This window comes from Puma concolor, chromosome D2 (genome assembly GCF_028749965.1).
Source record: "Puma concolor isolate L17-30 chromosome D2, mPumCon1.1.hap2, whole genome shotgun sequence".
NCBI classification, from domain to species: Eukaryota; Metazoa; Chordata; class Mammalia; order Carnivora; family Felidae; genus Puma; species Puma concolor.
In genome coordinates, this window is record NC_141677.1 from 59,456,018 (window position 1) to 59,477,004 (window position 20,987).

The following is a 20,987-nucleotide window of genomic DNA, read 5'->3' on the forward strand; positions in this document are numbered from 1 at the left end:
GAATCTTGTTAGGAGATAAGCAATAACCTTACAAGATGCTTTCCTGGGTATGTATTACTATCATCAGTCGCACACAGCTGCTTTCTCTATAATGTTATATTTGGTTCTGAGTCTTGAATGCGGTTGAAAGACTATGATGATATTCAGCAAAAAGCTGGTGGCTCCATGCTGATGGGAGCCATTTAATGGACTTTTGGTGCATTGCTGAGTTCTGTTTGAACTCTGGAAGTGGCATAATTAGTGTTGATTTTGTAAGCTAAGTAATGGTTTGGTCAGTTACTGCCCTAATGCTGTTAATGTTTTCAGGATAGTGGCAGTGAAAGCCACTGTCTTCAGTTTTATTTTGGGTGATGTATATGTGAGTAACTTTCCTTTCATTGACTCAGCAGTGATTAGAGGGAAATCAGGTTTCTCAAAAAGAAAGAGTGTATGCATGTATGTATGAAGGGGGGTAAATATGTGCGATAGTGAATCAGATCTCTCCTGGGAAACTGGATGTGAGGGATTCCAAAGATTTTGGAATTTTTCTTTTGGGTTTTAGGTCCTCTTTAGGAATTAACCTAGTGTAATATCAGCAAACCAGGAGAGTCCAGCAATGCAAGTAATTGATAATGATGGCTAAGGCCGGGACTGCAGGTCACAAATGCAAGAAAGGACCATCAATATATCCGTGTCAGGAGCCTAGACAGAGGAAGACCTTCAGTGTTTGCAAAGTGTAAGAAGCCTGATTAGATCAGAAGAGGTCAGAGTTCCAGAAAGATGTGATACTATTACTTCCAAGAGGGGAAAATTGTTTTTCAGTTACTCATCTGTATGCATGATGAGAAAAATGGAGACTTCCTGCTGGCTGCAACCATTGAGCAAAAATTCAAATGGGAAGTGTAGCAAAATTGCTGCCTGGTCCTTTCTTACTCCCTTATGTTCAAATGTCAGGTGACATTTTTCTGCCAATGTACACATGGAGACTTCTAAGAGAAGGGAAAGCAAAGTTGAGTTGCATGCAGATTAGAGTTGTAAAGTTGCTTATCTTGACAGGAACCCAGGAGGATGACAGGATGCTTTGGAAAGCCATTGAAAGTTTCTGAAAAGGAGACCAATTGATTTGGAGTATGTATAGCTAGACAGCTAATAAAGACATAGAGGAGTTGACAAACCTGCAGCTCCATACAGTGAGCTCTAGGACCAAACCAGTCAGTGTTGGTTGATACGCGTCAAGGAAATGTGAGGAGCATTGTGACTGTTGGAGATACTGCAAATAAGGTGTCTGCTCTTGGGAAACTTAATAGGCTAAGTGCAGAGGTGGAACAAACAAATAGGAAAGAAGTCTTAGGAGTGCATACTGGAAAATAAACAAACTGCTTAAAGGGAATAATGACATTCCACATTGTAAAACAGAAGGAGGAGGCCTTTTCAAATCATTGTGAATATCACAAGAGTCAGCATTGTTGAGTGGAGGCTGCTTTTTTTTTTTTTTTTTCCCTGAGTGCCAAAGCTTGGATAACTTTTGTTTTTTGTGTTTTTTTAAATATGAAATTTATTGTCAAATTGGTTTCCATACAACACCCAGTGCTCATCCCAACAGGTACCCTCCTCAATGCCCATCACCCACCCTCTCTTCCCTCCCACCCCCCATCAACCCTCAGTTTATTCTCAGTTTTTAAGAGTCTCTTATGGTTTGGCTCTCTCTCTCTCTCTTTTTTTTCCTTCCCCTCCCCCCATGGTCTTCTGTTAAGTTTCTCAAGATCCACATAAGAGTGAAAACATATGGTATCTGTCTTTCTCTGTATGGCTTATTTCACTTAGCATAACACTCTCCAGTTCTATCCACATTGCTACAAAAGGCCACATTTCATTCTTTCTCATTGCCACGTAGTACTCCATTGTGTATATAAACCACAATTTCTTTATCCATTCATCAGTTGATGGACATTTAGGCTCTTTCCATAATTTGGCTATGTTGAAAGTGCTGCTATAAACATTGGGGTACAAGTGCCCCTATGCATCAATACTCCTGTATCCCTTGGGTAAATTCCTAGCAGTGCTATTGCTGGGTCATAGGGTAGATCTATTTTTAATTTTTTGAGGAACCTCCACACTGTTTTCCAGAGTGGCTGCACCAGTTTGCATTCCCACCAACAGTGCAAGAGGGTTTCCATTTCTCCACATCCTCTCCAGCATCTATAGTCTCCTGATTTATTCATTATAGCCACTCTGACTGCATGAGGTGATATCTGAATGTGGTTTTGATTTGTATTTCCCTGATGAGGAGTGATGTTGAGCATCTTTCATGTGCCTGTTGGCCACCTGGATGTCTTCTTTAGAGAAGTGTCCATTCATGTTTTCTGCCCATTTCTTCACTGGATTATTTGTTTTTCAGGTGTGGAGTTTGGTGAGTTCTTTATAGATTTTGGATACTAGCCCTTTGTCTGATATGTCATTTGCAATTATCTTTCCTCATTCCGTTGGTTGCCTTTTAGTTTTGTTGATTGTTTCCTTTGCAGTGCAGAAGCTTTTTATCTTGATGAGATCCCAATAGTTCATTTTTGCTTTTAATTCCCTTGCCTTTGGAGATATGTCAAGTAAGAAATTGCTGCAGCTGAGGTCAGAGGTTTTTTTCCTGCTTTCTCCTCTAGGGTTTTGATGGTTTCCGGTCTCACATTCAGGTCCTGGGAAGTCATGTCAAAGAAGGAAAGGGGGAGGAATAGGTAGAGAAGCAGATGGGAAAAAGAAGGTCACATTACAGCAGTGGTTGTCAAAGTGTTTACTTGGGAGTTCCTGAAACCTTTTCAGGGAGTTTGTGAGGCCAAAATTAGGCCAAAGCTATTTTGATGATAATACTAAGATGTTATTTGCCCTTTTAAAAAAAATTTATTTATTGTTTAATTTACATCCAAGTTAGTATATAGTGCAACAATGATTTCAGGAGTAGATTCCTTAATGCCCCTTACCCATTTAGCTCATCCCCCCTCCCACAACCCCTCCAACAACCCTCTGTTTGTTCTCTATATTTAAGAGTCTCTTCTGTTTTGTCCCCCTCCCTGTTTTTATATTATTTTTGCTTCCCTTCCCTTATGTTCATCTGTTTTGTATCTTAAATTCCACGTATGAGTGAAGTCATATGATATTTGTCTTTCTCTGACTAGTTTCACCTAGCATAATACCCTCCAGCTCCATCCATGTAGTTGCAAATGGCAAGATTTCATTCTTTTTGATTGCTGAGTAATATTCCATTTGTGTGTGTATGTGTGTGTATATATATGTATGTATATACATATGTATATATATATATACACATATGTATGTATGTATATACATATGTATATATATATATATACACATATGTATATATGTATATACATAAAAATAAAAGCAGAAGCTTTTTATTTTGATGAGGTCCCAATAGTTCATTTTTGCTTTTGTGTCACTTGCTTCTGGAGACGTGTTGAGTAAGAAGTTGCTGGGGCCGAGGTCAAAGAGGTTTTTGGCTGCTTTCTCCTCTAGGATTTTGATGGCTTCCTGTCTTACGTTTAGGTCTTTCATCCATTTTGAGTTTATTTTTTGTGTATGGTGTAAGAAAGTGGTCCAGGATCATTCTTCTGCATGTTACTGTCCAGTTTTCCCAGCACCATTTGCTCAAGAGACTGTATTCCATTGGATATTCTTTGCTGCTTTGTCAAAGATTAATTGGCCATATGTTTGTGGATCCATTTCTGGGTTCTCTATTCTGTTCCATTCATCTGAGGGTCTGTTTTTGTGCCAGTACCATACTGTCTTGATGATTACAGCTTTATAATACGTCTTGGAGTCCAGGAGTGTGACGCCTCCAGCTTTGGTTTTCTTTATCAGGATTGCTTTGGCTATTCGGGGTCTTTTCTGGTTCCATACAAATTTTAGGATGGTTTGTTCTAGCTCTGTGAAGAATGCTGGTGTTATTTTGATAGGGATTGCTTGCCCTTCTTTTAATTGGAAAAAAACACATAACATAAAATTTACCATTTTAACAACTTTTAAGTATACAGTTCAGTACTGTTAAGTGTATTTACATTGTTATTTGACCAATCTCCAGAACTTTTTCATCTTGCAAGTCTGAACTCTATACCCATTAAACAACAACTCTACTTTTTTCCCTCCCTGCGCCAACCCCTGGTAACCACTATTCTATTTTCTGTCTTGATGAATATGGCTGCTTCCCATCTCTCATGTAAGTGGAACTCACAATATTTGTCTTTTTGTGATTGGCTTGTTTTACTTAGCATAATATCCTCAAGGCTCATCCATATGTAGCATATGACAAAGCTTCCTTCTCTTTTAAGGCTGAAGAATATCCATTTTATGTATATAATGCATTTTGTTCATTTATTCATCTGTCCTTGGATACTTTATTTGCTTCTCCCTCTTGGCTAGTATGTTGCTATTTGCCCTTTTCACTGAGTTGACATATATACTAGTGATGCAAAGCAACAGGTAGGTAGAACTGCAGGTGCCTTGACACAAATCAAGATGGAGGCACCAAATTCTACTGTTAGTTATTATAGTCGTCACTGTCACACAGTTGTAATGGGAAAAAATTCAGGTTCCATTTAAGAATATCTTTTTCATGGGACACCTGGGTGGCTCAGTCAGTTAGGCGTCTGACTTCAGCTCAGGTCATGATATTGAGGTTCTCGAGTCCGAGCCCCGCATCGGGCTTTGTGCTGACAGCTCGGAGACTGGAGCCTGCTTCAGATCCTGTGTCTCCCTCGCTCTCTGCCCCTCCCCCACTCATGCTCTGTCTCTGTCTCTCAAAAATAAATAATAAAAATGTTTTAAAAAAAAAAGAATATCTTTTTCATATTCTGTGTGACAAAATTGGAAGTATGCACTTCTCTTGCACACCGAGTTGTCTTGAGGAAAAGCCCTTAGGCAATTGTTTGGGGTGTGAGTTAAACCTAGCTGCTTTTATCACGGAATATTATTCTTACTTGAAAGAATGCCAGAAAAACTATGGTTTTCAGACATGGATATTTTGTAACGCTCTTCTTGAAAATGAATGAAGTAAAATCCTGTCACTTTAAGGAAGCCAACTGTTAGCTTTTATTGCCAGTGATAACATCTGAGCTTTCAAGTGAAAATTAGCAGTTTGGAACATTTGTATCTGCCACCATGAGTCTGCTAGCTTCTTAATACTTAAAAGACTTTTTTTTTTTTTTTTTTTTTAATTTACATCCAAGTTAGTTAGCATATAGTGCAATAATGTATTCAGGAGTAGATTCCAGTGATTCATCCCCTGTGTATAACACCCAATGCTCATCCCAGCAAGTGTCTTCCTTAATGCCCCTAACCCTTTTAGCCCATCCCCCCACCGAAAAAGACTTTTTTTGATAATATTGGTAGTGATATTAACATGTGTGTGTGTGTGTGTGTTTAATGTTGTAAAATGAAATGTGTCAATGTTAGGGAGATTTGCATAGCTCAGTGAACCAATATTTCCCAGTATAAGATGTTACAAAATTGTGCCGGGGTAAATGCACATTCAAAGTGCAAGATTCAAAGTGCAAGATAGACTAATGGTTAATGTTATGGAGTATAAAACATTCTTAGATAGGGTTTTAGATTTCACATTGCAGCTAACCTTTAAGAAACCCCACTTGTTGAACTTTAGTATCAAAGAAGAATCTAAACGGGTTATTAAAATATTCCTTTTTCCAACAACATGTCTCTGTGAAGCTGGATTTTTTTTCATATACTTCAACCAAAACAACATACTGTAACAGATTGAATACAGAGGCAAGTATGAGAATCTAGCTGTGTTCTATTAATCTACACAGTAGAGAGATTTGCAAAACCATAAAACAATGTCACTCTTCTATTTTTTTTGTTTTAAAAAAGTAGTTATTTTGGTGGCACCTGGGTGGCTCAGTCGGTTAGGCATCAGACTTTGGCTCAGGTCATGATCTCACAGTTCGTGGGTTCGAGCCCCGCGTTGGGCTCTGTGCTGACAGCTCAGAGCCTGGAGCCTGCTTCAGGTTCTGTGTCTCCTCTCTCTCTGCCCCACCCCTGCTCATGCTTGCTCTCTCTGTCTCTCAAAAATAAACATTAAAATTTTTTTTTAAAAATTAAAAAGTTATTTTTATAAAGTATATTAATATGTAAAGAGTATTGTTTTATCTAAGTAAATATTAAAAATTTTCTGTCCTGTTTTCTAACATGGTAAATATAAATAGATGTAACCCGCATATACAAAACCTCTTTTGCATCCAATAAATTTTAAGAATACAAAAGGGGTCCTGAGCCTAGATGTTTGAGAACCAGTGTACTGGAGAAAAGTTATTCATTAAGCAGGAGGGAATGGGGTCTAAAATCTAGTCAGAAAAGTAGAGGGGAAGGTTTTGAGAGAGGGAAAGCACAGAAAGATCTGTGAAGCATGTGAAGTAGAAAGATTGCTAGGGTAGGAAATGAAAAGTCACTTTGGGCTAGAGATGGCTTACCTTGCGTGAGGTCAGTATTTGCAAGAGTTCTGTAACTTGAACCCAGATATCTTCCCAGCTTTTATGTGATAGAAGTGAGCTGTTATGAGTTGATTTGTGGATCATAAGCCCAGTTCAGCCCAGTAATCTGATTAGAGTGGTAAAGTTTGTGGTGAAACAGTCTTTGGGAACATAAACTTGCTAGAGTGTAACAGATTTTTACCACTTGCTTCATTTCCCATAACTCCCTCTCATATTGGATCCGGAAAAAAGTTCTACCTGACCCTATCCTATGTAATCATTTACAGCATGATACTGGAGCTCAAATATATGATCCTCCCTTATTTTGTATTGCAGAGTAGGAAAGGTACTTAACTCTACTTTTTTATTTCAGAACTGATTCTATATGCTCATCCATTCATCAAGGTTTGCTTTTCCCTCCCCAAAGCAGGGAACTATGTGGTCTGCATAGCAGTGTCAAATCACCAGTAAACATGGCCTAGATTATTGTGAGGGGTGGGACATGTGGCTAATTGTCTGATCAGAGGTAGATTTACCGAAGAGCTAGTGATACCTACACTTCAGGGCCCCTTACATGTGTAGGCCCCTTTTCGTATTTGTAATGTTGAATCTTTCTTAAAACAACAACAACAACAACAACAACAACAAACACAACAACTATCCAATGGCATTAGTTTCAGGCTTCACAAAACCTAGTTCTTTTTTTTTTTTTTTTTTTTAAATTTTTTTTAATGTTTATTTCTGAGACAGAGAGAGACAGCATGAGCGGGGGAGGGGCAGAGAGAGAGGGAGACACAGAATCAGAAGCAGGCTCCAGGCTCTGAGCTGTCAGCACAGAACCTGACACAGGGCTCGAACTCAAAAACCGTGAGATCATGACCTGAGCTGAAGTCGGTTGCTCAACCAACTGAGCCACCCAGGTGCCCCCACAAAACCTAGTTCTGAGGGGTTCTGTGTAAGGGTCTAGGGGATCTAGGAATTAGCTCTAAATACAGTGTTGGATGAGTAGGGCAGATATAAGGAAGGGAGTTTAGTGGTGATACTTGAAAAAATACACAGCATTGCTTTCAAAGCATTTATTCAACTATTAGCTCAACCTATAGTAATACTTAATCAAATTTAAAAGAATTTACAGGACAACGTTTTAATCTCTTTACCGTGCAGTATGTATTCTCAGCACCAAGAAAGAGCTTTTCCCAATAATAAGTTAAAAGCCATTCTCACTGAGCTTCTCTTCAAAGAGAAGTTCAGCAATGTTTGTACTTTTCAGACTCTCAGGTTCTAAGTGAACCTTAATGTTTATTAAAGCCTAAGACTCAGGAGCATTTTACCGACTCTTAGCCTTCTTTTCTTCTGGACTTTTCAGCTCTTTTCTCCAGAGAGTCTTCTCCTATTTGCTTTCCCAATTATTATCACATAACAGTAAAAGCAGTGGCAGTGGTACAGCGCTGTGCTAACCACTCAGCATACATTGTCTGTATGAGGGCGGAGACTTGGTATCCTTATTTTATAGATGTGAAAACAGTCTGAGAGAAGGTAGGTAACTTGTTGAAGGTCACACAGCATAGAAAGTGCCAGAGGTGAGAGACTCAAACCTTGGTGTTTTGATGGTAGCATCTTTACTTGTTTCATCTTCCTGCTGTCCACCACATAAATACCTTATAATGAGAATCTGAAAAAATTCCAACACAAAATTCTGATGTCCTAGGGCCTAGAAGCTATTTTTTTTAACAGTGTAATGTTTTATTTTTTTAGACTGGGTGTTGGGTACATTGTTTTATTGTTATTATTTATACATATTTTATAAGCATTCTTTTTATGACTGTAAAATACTTTAAGAGATATAGAAAAGAATAACTACTGTGTTTATGAAATACATTTTTTATTAATGCAGTTCTAACAGTAAAAAGTACAAAGCAAAAAGCCCCATAAATATGGCCACCCAGAAACACATATTAAGTGATAATCATTCCAAAGTAGTGTTAATGTTTATGTACAGAAAGGATAGAGAGATAGAAGAGAAATTATTAGGATTGTTTTAGTTAACTAGTGTGTATAACAAACTGCCCCATATCTCGGTGGCTTATAACCATAAAAAATAGTTATTTGCTTAGACCTAGAAGCTCTTTAAAGATGGTAAAACATTTGGTATCCCAGCCAGTTTCAGAACTGCCCCCACTGCCATTTCAATGGCTCTCGGGAAGAAAACCAGGCATTATCTATGTACATCACTAATTATGGTCAGTGTTGTTTCATTCCTCAGGATGTGTGGTTCCATGTGGCTGGCACAGGTGGACACTTCATGAAAACTCTTTAATCCCAGTTTCTCTTTTTGCCTGGCTCAGGTATTTGGCTCGAGTAGGGGAGCTTGAAGCAACCAACACTGAAGACCCAACTCTAAATTACGGACTTGTCGTGGATTGTGGCAGCAGTGGCTCCCGGATTTTTGTTTATTTCTGGCCAAGACATAATGGCAACCCTCATGATTTACTGGACATTAAGCAGATGAGAGACCGCAACAGCCAACCAGTGGTTAAAAAAATCAAGCCAGGTACTATTTGGCATGTATTTTGTTGTCAGTCTCTTTACCTGCTACAGGCATGAAAGAGGAGAGAGTGAAGAGGCAGAAAGAAAGCTATTCCCTTTTTTTCTTGCGAGTCTGGATAATGGGAGAGATCTCATTCATTGCTGTTCCCGTCCTCTCAAATAAATAAGTGTTTAGGACCTTATGCAGAACTTTATGGAGTATCAATCTTCTGAATCCACGTGATCTGCTTTTTAAAGTATTTTGTCTTACTTAAGGAATCTCTGCAATGGCCGACACTCCAGAACATGCCAGTGATTACCTTCGTCCTCTGCTGAGCTTTGCTGCTGCTCACGTGCCTGTGAAGAAGCACAAGGAGACCCCTCTTTACATCCTGTGCACAGCAGGCATGAGGCTTCTCCCTGAGAGGTGAGATAGGGGGTCTGAAGAACACAGGAGAATGGGTGGCATGAGAGTTGCCAGGCTGATTCCACATGTTATTCTTTGCAGTCCCCTGGTCTGAAGGTGGGCTGTGGGTGCACCATGCAGAGTTCACAGGTGGCACCGGAAGACTCCTGGCTCAAAATAGAGCAAAGCCACCCCTGCACGCAGTTATTTCACAGTCTGTTCAGGGCTTCATGTCATTTGCTTCTTTGGGATCAATATCTATCTGTGATGGCTGTAATGATTCTTAGTTTTTACTGAGGGGCAGTGGTGATGGTGATAAATTTAGATCACTAGAAGAGGAGCACAGTTAACAGAAGGGTTGTAGGAGGTTGACCTGAGCAACTGGGTACCTGGGGGTCGGTAGGAAGGAATGCTGCTCTCTCCTTAACTGCCTGGTCATGGTGCTGCTTTACAAAGCTCAGTCTCCATTGTTTTAGAACAGTTTTTTTCAGCTTCATCCAGTCAAGTCTTTTCCACTTGACCTTGGCAATGTAGCCCAGTATCTTGCCACCCAATCCCTCTTTCTTCTTTGGAAGAAGAGGAGGAAGAGGCAGTGGCTGTACTTAGGTCAGACACATTCTTGTTTGTAATTTCTCCCCTTTGACACTTCCCTGGTCCCTTCACACTTATGGTCATGGGGTGGGAGTGAGCTCCCTTCACTTTAGAATTCATTCTTCTGGAATGTTCAAAGTCTCATAGGCAACAGGTATTTTTTGTTAGCTTAGATATTTTTTTCTTGGTGAATAACAGTTCCCTTTTCCAGAAAGTTTTATTTTGTATTCTTGGCCAGCAACAAAAACCTTGGCTATGCAGGTAGGGCTTTGTGCTGCTTATGCCAGACGTGCAGGACAATGTAACATATGTCCACAGTTCTTTCAATGGGCTTCTTTCCTTCTCTTTAGATACACAATTACTGGTTTCCTATCTTGTCTGCTGTTGAGAAGCAGATTATTTTATATAACCATTTGTTGAAATGAGAGACCTATTTTAACCCCTTATTTTCCCATATATCTTGGCCTTTAAAACATTTTTGTTTTGGGGTGCCTGGGTGGTCCAGTCAGTTGAGCGTCTGACTCTTGATTTTGGCTCAGGTCGTGATCTCATGGTTCTTGCAATTCAGCCCGTGTTGGGCTCTGTGCTGACAGCATGGATCCTGCTTGGGATTCTCTCTCTCCCTCTCTTTCTGTTCCTCCGCTGCTTGTACTCTCTCTCTAAATACATAAACTTAAGAAAATTTTTTTGGTTTTGTTTTTGGGGTGGCTAGATGGTTCAGTCAGTTGAGTGTCCAACTTTTGATTTCAGCTCACGTCATGATCCTGGGGTCATGGGATTAGGCCCCGCATCAGGCTCTGTGCTCAGCGTGGGGTCTGTTTGGGATTTTCTCTCTCTCTTTCCCTCTGTCCTTCTCCCTCTCTCATGCGTGCTTTCTCTTAACAAAACAAAACAATATTTGTGTTTTGGAATTTTTAAAACCAAATTTCAAAATATTATAGCTGCAGTAAAGGAAAAATAAACAACAAACTTATATCCCTATTGCCCTATCGAAAGTGTTTCATTTTGTCATATTCCCTTCTCTCTGTACATCTCTCTGTAATTTCTACAAAGTTGTTAACCATACTACACACATAAGTTAGAATTTTTGATTCTGACATAAGTAATAATCATATAGTTCAGAATTTAGAAACCCTGGGAAGAGTATAGGTGACACAGTGGGTGCCACATCACAGGCTTGTGAGTGGTCTGAGGTCAACACCAAGGAAGGGGGATGAAGGCCACAGAAGAAGTTGATGAGGGAGTCAAAAAGGCAGAGCTGACCAGGAGGGTGATGGTTTGGCCCCCTTTTGTGGGTCTGGAGCAAAAGAAAGGATTGCCTCATCTCCTGATGTCACTCAGCATTGACATTGTTTGTCAAAGAAGTTTCTATGCAGACAAAACCCACTATGTAACTCCATTCCATTTGTCTAAGATATTCACTGTCAGCATGGAGGCTCCGAATATTTGTATTTTTTTTTTTATCTTAAGAATTTGTGAAGAGCTTGTCTTTTAATTCGTTTTCTGAACACCTCTTCTAAATAATGCCTATATCTATCCTGGGCTTATGAAATCATTGCTACCTCTTGAGGCAGCTGTAGTTGTTGACATAAATATAGCCATCACTGTAAGAACCTGTTTTGTATAATTAATGCTCCACTAATATATTAGCATTTGTGAGCAATATTCAAAATGGGTTTAAATCACCTGGACTATATTTTGAAATGTGTTATCACTAGGTTTTATTTCTTTGTCAAAGGCCTAGACTAACAATTTGTTAGACTAACCTCTGTTTTGTAATGAAAATGCCTTTAAAAAGAAATTACAAAGGTAGTACAAGGTGACATTTAAGGGGGAAAAAACTTTTGTTCTGGAAAATTTCAAACATAATAAAAATAGAACAGCATAATGAATCCTTATTTTCTCAGCCCCCAGCTTCAACAGTTATCAGCATTTTGCCACTGAAAGTTTTTTGTTTTTGTGGGGTTTTTTTTTGTTTTGTTTTAAAGCTTATTTATTTATTTTGAGAGAGAAGTGCGAGTAGGGGAGGGGCAGAGAGAGAGAGAGAGAGAATTCCAAGCAGGCTCTGCACCGTGAGCGCACAGCCTGATGCATGGCTCCAACTCACGAAACGTGAGATCATGACCTGAGCCAAAACCGAGAGTCAGATGCTTAACTGACTGAGCCACCTGGATGCCACTGAAAGTTTTTGTTTGTTTTTTTTTTGAATAAAGAAACAAATTGAATTTTAGGAACAAAAGTTCTATTCTGTGCAGTACGTGAAAAAGTTTTTTGTTTATTGTTTAATGTAAGTTGGGATCATATTGTATGTACTGTTTCATAACCTATTAGAACTCAAAATATGTTGGACATCTTTTCATGTCAATACATATAGAGTATAAGTCGACCTCATTTCTTTTAACATCTATCTAGCGTTACAGTATATGGATATGACATAGATTATTTAACAGGTTGTCACTTTTTCATTTTTATAAAGCTGCAGTATTCGCTTCCTTTTTGTATTCTTATCTGATGATTTCCTTGCAATAAATTTCTAAAAACGTAATAGCTGGTCAAAAGTTAAGCACGTTAAAAATTTGGATACAAAGTCCTGGATTGCTCTCAAAAAGATCATACCAGTGGGGCACCTAGCTGGCTCAGTTGGTAGAGCATTGACTCTCGATCTCAGTATCAGAAGTTCAAGCCCCACATTAGGCATGGAGCCTACTTAATTAAAAAAAAATTTTTTTTTAATGTTTATTTATTTTTGAGACAGACAAAGACAGAATTCAAGTGGGTTAGGGGCAGAGAGAGAGGGAGACACAGAATCCGAAGCAGGCTAGGCATGGAGCCTACTTAAAAAAACAAAAAAAGATCATACCAGTAATTTACATTCCAAACACCAGTGTATGTGGGTGCCCGTTTTTCCATATTGTCCCCCAAATCAGCAAGCCCTCTTTTTGTTTATTTTAAGCAAATAGCCAATTGGAAACATATCCAATAGGGAGAGCAAAATAATCCCTCTTGTTCCCCATGTAAAATTCTTATTGTAAGGATTTAATATGTATAACAACGAGCTATTTTAGAAATTGTATTTGACAGTATATTGTAAAATTATTACTTTGTTTTTCCTTTTTTTTTTTTTTTTTTACAAAATGTTTATTTATTTTGAGAGAGAGAGAGACAGAGAAAGTGAGCGTGCACGAGCTGGGAGGGGTAGAGAGAGCAGGAGAGAGAATCCCAAGCAGGCTCTATGCTCAGTGCAGAGCCTGATGCAGGGCTCGATCTCACAACCATGATACCATGACCTGAGCTTAAAGAAAATTATTACTTTAAATATATTCTTTACTTTTAAGTGTTATCATTCTTCACTAAGTCATGCTGAGCCAATAGAATATTTTTCTAATGAGTTATTTTAAAGATCCAGGATAGTTGCTTTTGTTTTTAACCACTTTCTCTAGATTCATATTATTACTTCTAGCTTTGTTTCTTTGCTTTTCTTTAATAATACTGATAGCATAAAACTTGAGAGGAGAAAATAACCCTAGATACTAAGATTCAGACTTTGTCCCCAAATTGTTATAACCTTTGGATTTTGATCCTGATTTGGGTTTTTCAAATGATAAGATTTTTATAAAGAAACAAAACCCCAGCCCTTAAAATATATAAAAGGAGATTAAAAAGTTCATTGTCAGTTTTGTAAAGGATATTAATTTGTGGATCTAACAGTGCTTGTTGTGTGGTAATATGAGGTGTTGTTTCTGTATTGTGTAAGATCTGAGGATAAGATTGTGTTCCTTAGTCTGACAGCTTCCCTTCATAGTAGTTAGGAATCATGCAATTATGAAACTGTGCTTCCTGCCACTTATATATACTCAGCGTTGTGAGAGGCACAGAACTGTGGTCTCATCTTTTAATACTATTTGAATTATAAAATTACACAAAGAAAAAGTATTACTGGTATCATATTGCCTTTTAAGTGGAAGGATATACTTTGGAGGCAGTTTAAACCTTTAAAATCAAGTGAAGTGCCAAAAAGAAGCATGGCTCAACTAGTGGATGGACTATGTGAGCAATGAGGTAGAAGTGCAAGTTGAAGCTAATTGTGAGAAGAGTGTTTAATGATTAACTTTTATATTTTTGTTCTTTCTTGCAGAAAGCAGCTGGCTATCTTGGCTGATCTGGTGAGAGATTTACCTCTGGAGTTTGACTTCCTCTTTTCACAGTCTCAGGCAGAAGTGATCTCTGGGAAGCAGGAAGGTACTGGGCCTTGAGGGGTGCACTCCTTCAGCTCCTAGCCAATCATGGCATAGTCTCTCTGCTAGGGTTGGGGTTAGGATTACTTTATATATTTGATTTTTATTTTTCTTTGGGTAATTTTCTTGATTCTGTCATATGTTTTTTTTTAAATTATCATTTGCATATTCTGCATTGGTGTCTGTTATAGATTGCTGCTTCTGGAAGTCATATATTTATATTTATTTTTAACTTTGTGCTAAGTACTGTGTTTATAAGAACATATTAGTATTTAGTGATGATTCCAAGTGAGTATTTGGTTAGCTAATTGTAGTTTTCAAAACATAAGTACTTTTAGTCTACTCTTACTTAATTTCCACGAGTAACTTCTATAATCACTAACACGCCAATAAGCAAGGACCAACCAGTGACAACCACTAGCCAAGTTCCATAACTATATAACGCTGCAATTCCTATGGCCTCTTCCCTAAAAAACCCTGAATCACCTGTATCATAAATCACCCAATCACCCGCACCATTAAACTTAAATACAGCCTCAACCTCATCTTCTTTTAAAATATAACAAGCAGTTAATAATTCTGCTAACACCCCATACTGGGGGTTGTACTGAGTTTGCCAAATTCTAATGTAAAGCAAATTTTTAAAGTAAGGGGAAACGTTAATAGGGGATGACCATTATTTACTTTTCTTTTGTTATGGGCTCTCCTTTTATTGCGTTTATTTTTTAAATGTTGATTTATTTATTTTGAAGGAGAGGGAGCAAGCAGGGGAGGAGCAGAGAGAGAGGGGGAGAGAGAATCCCAAGCAGGCTCCATGCTCAGTGCAGAGCCCAACTCAGGGATCCATCTCACCACCATGAGACCATGACCTGAACTGAATCCAAGAGTCAGAAGCTTAACAAACTGCATCACGCAGGCACCCCTCCCCCCCCGTTTTATTGTATTTATTATGAAGTACTGATACTTCCCTAAAAGCTTGCACTGCTGGGTTTGTAGTTTTGAGGTAGAATTGAATATATGTTCTCATGTGGCCCAAATGTAGCCTACATGACAAATTATGTTTCCATTTCTTGAAAAAGAGAAAATCTTCTGTGCATTCTGAATTTTTTTAAATGTTTATTTATTTTTGAATAAGAGAGACAGAGTGTGAGTGGGGTAGGAGCAGAGAGAGAGGGAGACACAGAATCTGAAGCAGGCTCCAGGCTCTGAGCTGTCAGCACAGAGCCTGATACGGGGCTTGAACTCACGAACCGTGAGATCATGACCTGAGCTGAAGTCAGACGCTGATTATCAACTGAGCCACCCAGGCGCCCCTCTTCTGTACATTCTAGTTGCAGTTCACATAAAGGAAAAGATTTACCTTTTCAATTTCAGTATTGCATTCTCCAGTTCTAAAGTTTTCATTTGATTCTTTATGTTCTCTTCCTTTGCTGAGACTTTCTATCTTTCCGTTCATTGTAAGACTGGTCTTATTTCTTAGTTATATAGCTGCTTTAGTATCTCTGTCTGGTAATTCTGACATCTGTGTCATCTTGGGGTTGGCATCTTTTCCCTTAGGAGTTGAGATTTTCTTAGTTCTTTTCAGCTAAGTAATTTTATATTGTATCCTGGACATTTTGAAAGTTATACTATGAAACTGGGTCTTGTTTCAATCGTAAGGAAAATACTGACTTTTGTTTGTGTTAGCAGGGAGTTGACCTGGTTAGGTTCATGCATCAAGTTCTGACCTGCCTTCTGTGATTGTAGTGATTCATTTTTCAAAGCCTTGTCACTGCTATTTGGGTTTGTACCATTTGTGTGTCACCCAGTGGTCAGTCTAAAATCTGGGCATAGTCCATACAAATGGAGTGTCTAGCTAGTACGGTTCTCAGAACCTTTGGTATATTGTTTATGAGATCCATGCATGTGTTGCTTGGCTGTGAGCCCAGGAGTTCATACATCACTTTATTCCTTACTCTCTGTGATCTCCCCAACACTTTCTGGTTCCCTGGGGCTCACTTTCATGGTCCTCCAGTTAGAAAGCCAGGGCTTTAATTTGCCTACTCTGCCATACATTTCCCATGATTGCATCTGCATCCAGGGCTAAATGGTGGAGGACATGGAGAAAAATCAGCAATAGGGATTTTCTTCAGTTCTTAAGGCTGTAGCTCCTCTAGTCAGAGAAGATTCATATCCTTCACAGTTTTAGGCACCTGCCCAACTTCTACCTCTGCTGTTGCAGGATTGCCTGGGGTAGCAGAGAACAAAATGAAGGGGAAAAAACCCAAGGGATTTTCCTCCATTCTTTCGGAGCCTTTGGGGTCTCTTTTAATGCTCCTTGGACCAGAAAGCAAGGTCTTGAAGTTCTTTCCCTCCACACCTGGATGTCCTTTTGTGTTTCAAGCTGCTTTTGAGTCCAGGCCAGGCAATATCTGAGGGGAAAATATGGGACACTCACTACAGGTTTGGTGGTACTTTAACTTCTGATCTCTGACTCAGTGTGCCTCTTATTATTTCCTTCCAGAGTTCTCACAAATCTGCTCCATATATTCCATGCAGTTTACACTGTGTTCGGTGGGATGACAGGATAGAGTGTGCTTACCTCCTCTTGCCCAGAGCCAGAATCCAAGATGCACATTTTTTACATTTGTTTTTGCACATTAATTTAGAAAACGCAAATTTACACATTAATTTAGACAATGCAAATCATTTTAAAAGGGAAAAGCATCACAAGATAAGAGATTTTGAATTCATACACTAAGAGTATGGAATAAAATACTATCATCACTTTTTTCCTAAGAAAAGGAAGAAAAGAACAGCCCTGGGAGAAGTGTATACATGGCGTAGCAATAGAGAATTAAGCATGGGCTTTTATGTTTCTTACCTAGGAGTTTATGCATGGATTGGAATCAACTTTGTTTTGGGAAGATTCGACCATGAGGATGGTGAGTAATGTTGTCATCTTAAGACAGTTCTAAGGACTGAACGAAGGTTTATGTTGTAACCTATCAGTGTAATATAAGTGCCACATTTGAGTGATTTTTCTTTCTTTTTTTTTAAAAGTAAAGATGCTTCATTTTCCAGTCCTACTTTCCCTTCTTTTATTTCTTTTTAAATTTTTAATATGGAAAGTTAGAAACATTTACAGAAGTAAATAATAATAAAATGAATTTCCATGAGCCCATTACTCAGACTCAACACTAATTAGTGGTTGGTCAGTTTTTTGGCTCCACCCTCCCTCCATACAACACAGGTTTTTTTCCTTTTGGATTTTAAAAAGCAAACCCCAGACATATCATTTTATCTTCTTGTACTTCAGCGTTTATCTCTCACCAATGAGGAGCTTCAAAACAACTGAAATATCCACAATGCCATTCTTAAATTTAAAAAAGTTAACAATTTCTAGTATTGTGTAACATCTATCTAATACCCAGGTAGAGACTTCCTTTATTGTATCAAGAATATTTGTTTGTAATTGTCTTGTTAAAATCAGAATCTGAACAAGGATCATAATTACATTTGATTGATAAGTTTCTTTATAACAGCTTTCCCCTTCCCACCTCTTTTCCTCAAATCATTCATTAAAAACACAAAAACAAAACTGGCTCACTTGATAGAATGAAATTACCACATTCTTTTTTTTTAAAAAAATTTTTTTTTCAATGTTTATTTATTTTTGGGACAGAGAGAGACAGAGCATGAACGGGGGAGGGGCAGAGAGAGAGGGAGACACAGAATCGGAAACAGGCTCCAGGCTCTGAGCCATCAGCCCAGAGCCTGACGCGGGGCTCAAACTCACGGACCGCGAGATCGTGACCTGGTTGAAGTCGGACGCTTAACCGACTGCGCCACCCAGGCGCCCCGAAATTACCACATTCTTAATTTGATTGACTGAATTTTTGTGGGGTCTTAAACATGCTTCTCATCCCTCCTTATGTCTTATAAATTGGAGATTAGATACAGAAGCTTGATTAGACACCGATTCAATTCCTTTGGCAAGAATAAATAATAAATAAAGATTGGCACTAAGTGTTTCCTACTACATCACATCAGAAGTTTTATAAGGTCTGCTTGTCCCACTTCAGTCACGTTAAGACTGATCAGGTTTCAGGGTTCAGGTATTGTCAGCCTGATCTAATCTATTATGAAAATTCTCCAGCCACTTTTCACTTAATGTTTATAGTAGCCAATTGTGATTGTTGTTTAGATTCGTTTTTTCATTAGAGGTTGCAAAATAGTTATTTTTCTAATTCCTTCATTTCTTCTGCATTTAACAGTTGGGGTTTTTATATAACAAAATTTTCTTCATTAACTATTTGATTATCCTGGAATACAGTTCTAAATGGAAAGACAGGATAGATCTTTCATTCTTTCATTTATCAAGTTTTTGATTAATGAGTTGATGTCCTAGCAACTTCCAAAGGTAACTAGTGAAGTTTTTTTTCAGTATCATTATGAGTTTGTAGATTTTAATGTGTTTGATGCATCGTAGTCCATTGCATCATCATTCTTTTCAGTGCTCAAATTACACCATCATTGGCCAGTTGGAGCACCTATAGGTTGGCTTCTGTACCTTTTAACATCCCAATAGTCTTTTATATTTCCCTTGCTTTTTGGCACACTAAGGTATATTCCATGCTTGTCTTGTATTTTTTCTACCTTAGACCTAGCATCGGACATTTTTTAAGGAGCCCTGGTTTCTTTTATTGGAAAATGATATTTAGAGACCATGGATGCCAGCCAGGAGTGCTTATTGCTCCTAGATTATCCTTACTTCTAGGCCCTTTCAGTACAGAGCTAGAAAATATGTATTTTTAGAAAGAGAAAAAGAAATCATGATAGTTCCGATTCATATTTAAGATTATAAGGTTATACAAAGAGGTGAAAAATCCATACACTGAAAACTGTAGAAAACTTATGAAAGAAATTGAAGAAGGCACACAAAAAAATCGAAAAATATTCCATGCTCCTGGATTGGAAGAACAAATATTGTTAAAATGTCCATACTACCCAAAGCAATCTAAATATTCAATGCTATCCCTGTCAAAATAACACCAGCATTCTTCACAGAGCTAGAACAAACCATCCTAAAATTTGTATGGAACCAGAAAAGACCCCGAATAGCCAAAGCAATCCTGATAAAACCAAAGCTGGAGGCGTCACACTCCTGGACTTCAAGACGTATTATAAAGCTGTAATCATCAAGACAGTATGTTACTGGCACAAAAACAGACCCTCAGATGAATGGAACAGAATAGAGAACCCAGAAATGGATCCACAAACATACGGCCAATTAATCTTTGACAAAGCAGCAAAGAATATCCAATGGAATACAGTCTCTTGAGCAAATGGTGCTGGGAAAACTGGACAGTAACATGCAGAAGAATGATCCTGGACCACTTTCTTACACCATACACAAAAAATAAACTCAAAATGGATGAAAGACCTAAACGTAAGACAGGAAGCCATCAAAATCCTAGAGGAGAAAGCAGGCAAAAACCTCTCTGACCTCGGCTCCAGCAACTTCTTACTCAGCATGTCTCCAGCGGCAAGCAACACAAAAGCAAAAATGAACTATTGGGACCTCATCAAACTAAAAAGCTTCTGCACAGCAAAGGAAACAATCAGCAAAACTAAAAGGCAACCGACAGAATGGGAAAAGATATTTGCAAACGACATATCAGATAAAGGGTTAGTATCCAAAATCTATAAAGAACTTAGCAAACTCAACACCCAAAAAACAAATAATCCAGTGAAGAAATGGGCAAAAGACATGAATAGACACTTCTCCAAAGAAGACATCCAGATGGCCAACTGACACATGAAAAAATGCTCAACATCAGTCATCATCAGGGAAATACAAATCAAAACCACAATGAGATGCCACCTCACACCAGTCAGAATGGCTAACCTTAACAACTCAGGCAAGACTGCGGAGAAAGGGGAACTCTTTTGCACTGCTGGTGGGAATGCAAACTGGTGCAGCCACTCCGGAAAACAATATGGAAGCTTCTCAAAAAGTTAAAAATAGGACTACACTATGACCCAGCAATCACACTACTAGTTATATATCCAGGGGATACAAGTGTGCTGTTTCGGAGGGGCACATGCACCCCAATGTTTATAGCAGTGCTATCGACAGTAGCCAAAGTATGGAAAGAGCCCAAATGTCCATCAACAGATGAATAAAGATGTGATACACACACACACACACACACACACACACACACACACACACACACACAAAACGGAGTATTACTCAGCAATCAAAAAAATGAAATCTTGCCATTTGCAACAACGTGGATAGAACTAGAGGGCATTATGCTAAGCGAAACTAGTCAGAGAAAGACATATATGACTTCACTCATGTGGAATTTAAGATATAAAACAGATGAACATAAGGGAAGGGAAGCAAAAATAATATAAAAACAGGGAGGGGGACAAAACAGACTCTTAAATACAGAGAACAAACTGAGGGTTGCTGGAGGGGCTGTGGATGAGGGGATGGGCTAAATGGGCAAGGGGCATTAGGGAAGACACTTGTTGGAATGAGCACTGGGTGTTTTACATAGGGGATGAATCTATAATCTCCTAAAATCATTATTGCACTATATGCTAACTAACTTGAATATAAATAAAAATAAATTAATTAAAAAAAGATTATAAGGTTGTTGCTTAATATTGTTGAGTTTATACCTGTATGTTTTTTTCTTTTATGCTGAGTATTTGTTCCTAAACATATTAATATAAACATTTATTTGCTTTATTTCATAACATGTTTAA

At 38.4% G+C, this 20,987-nt stretch overlaps 1 protein-coding gene and 1 long non-coding RNA gene across 2 annotated transcripts in view; one reads left to right on the forward strand and one right to left on the reverse strand.

Moving 5' to 3' along the window:
- The window catches only part of ENTPD7 (ectonucleoside triphosphate diphosphohydrolase 7), a 51,863-nt gene that overhangs the window by 11,639 nt on the left and 19,237 nt on the right, over positions 1-20,987 (forward strand). Inside the window, exons 4-7 of the mRNA XM_086680619.1 lie at positions 8,813-9,018; positions 9,270-9,420; positions 14,126-14,229; positions 17,093-17,149. Of these exons, the coding sequence (XP_086536745.1) occupies positions 8,813-9,018; positions 9,270-9,420; positions 14,126-14,229; positions 17,093-17,149 (518 nt within the window). The remainder of the gene's footprint in view (positions 1-8,812; positions 9,019-9,269; positions 9,421-14,125; positions 14,230-17,092; positions 17,150-20,987) is intronic.
- Positions 2,178-6,674, reverse strand: LOC147576114 (uncharacterized). The gene is made up of 2 exons (XR_015241779.1): positions 6,468-6,674; positions 2,178-2,666 (listed from the first exon to the last, which is right to left on the reverse strand). It is a non-coding gene; the product is annotated as an uncharacterized LOC147576114 (long non-coding RNA).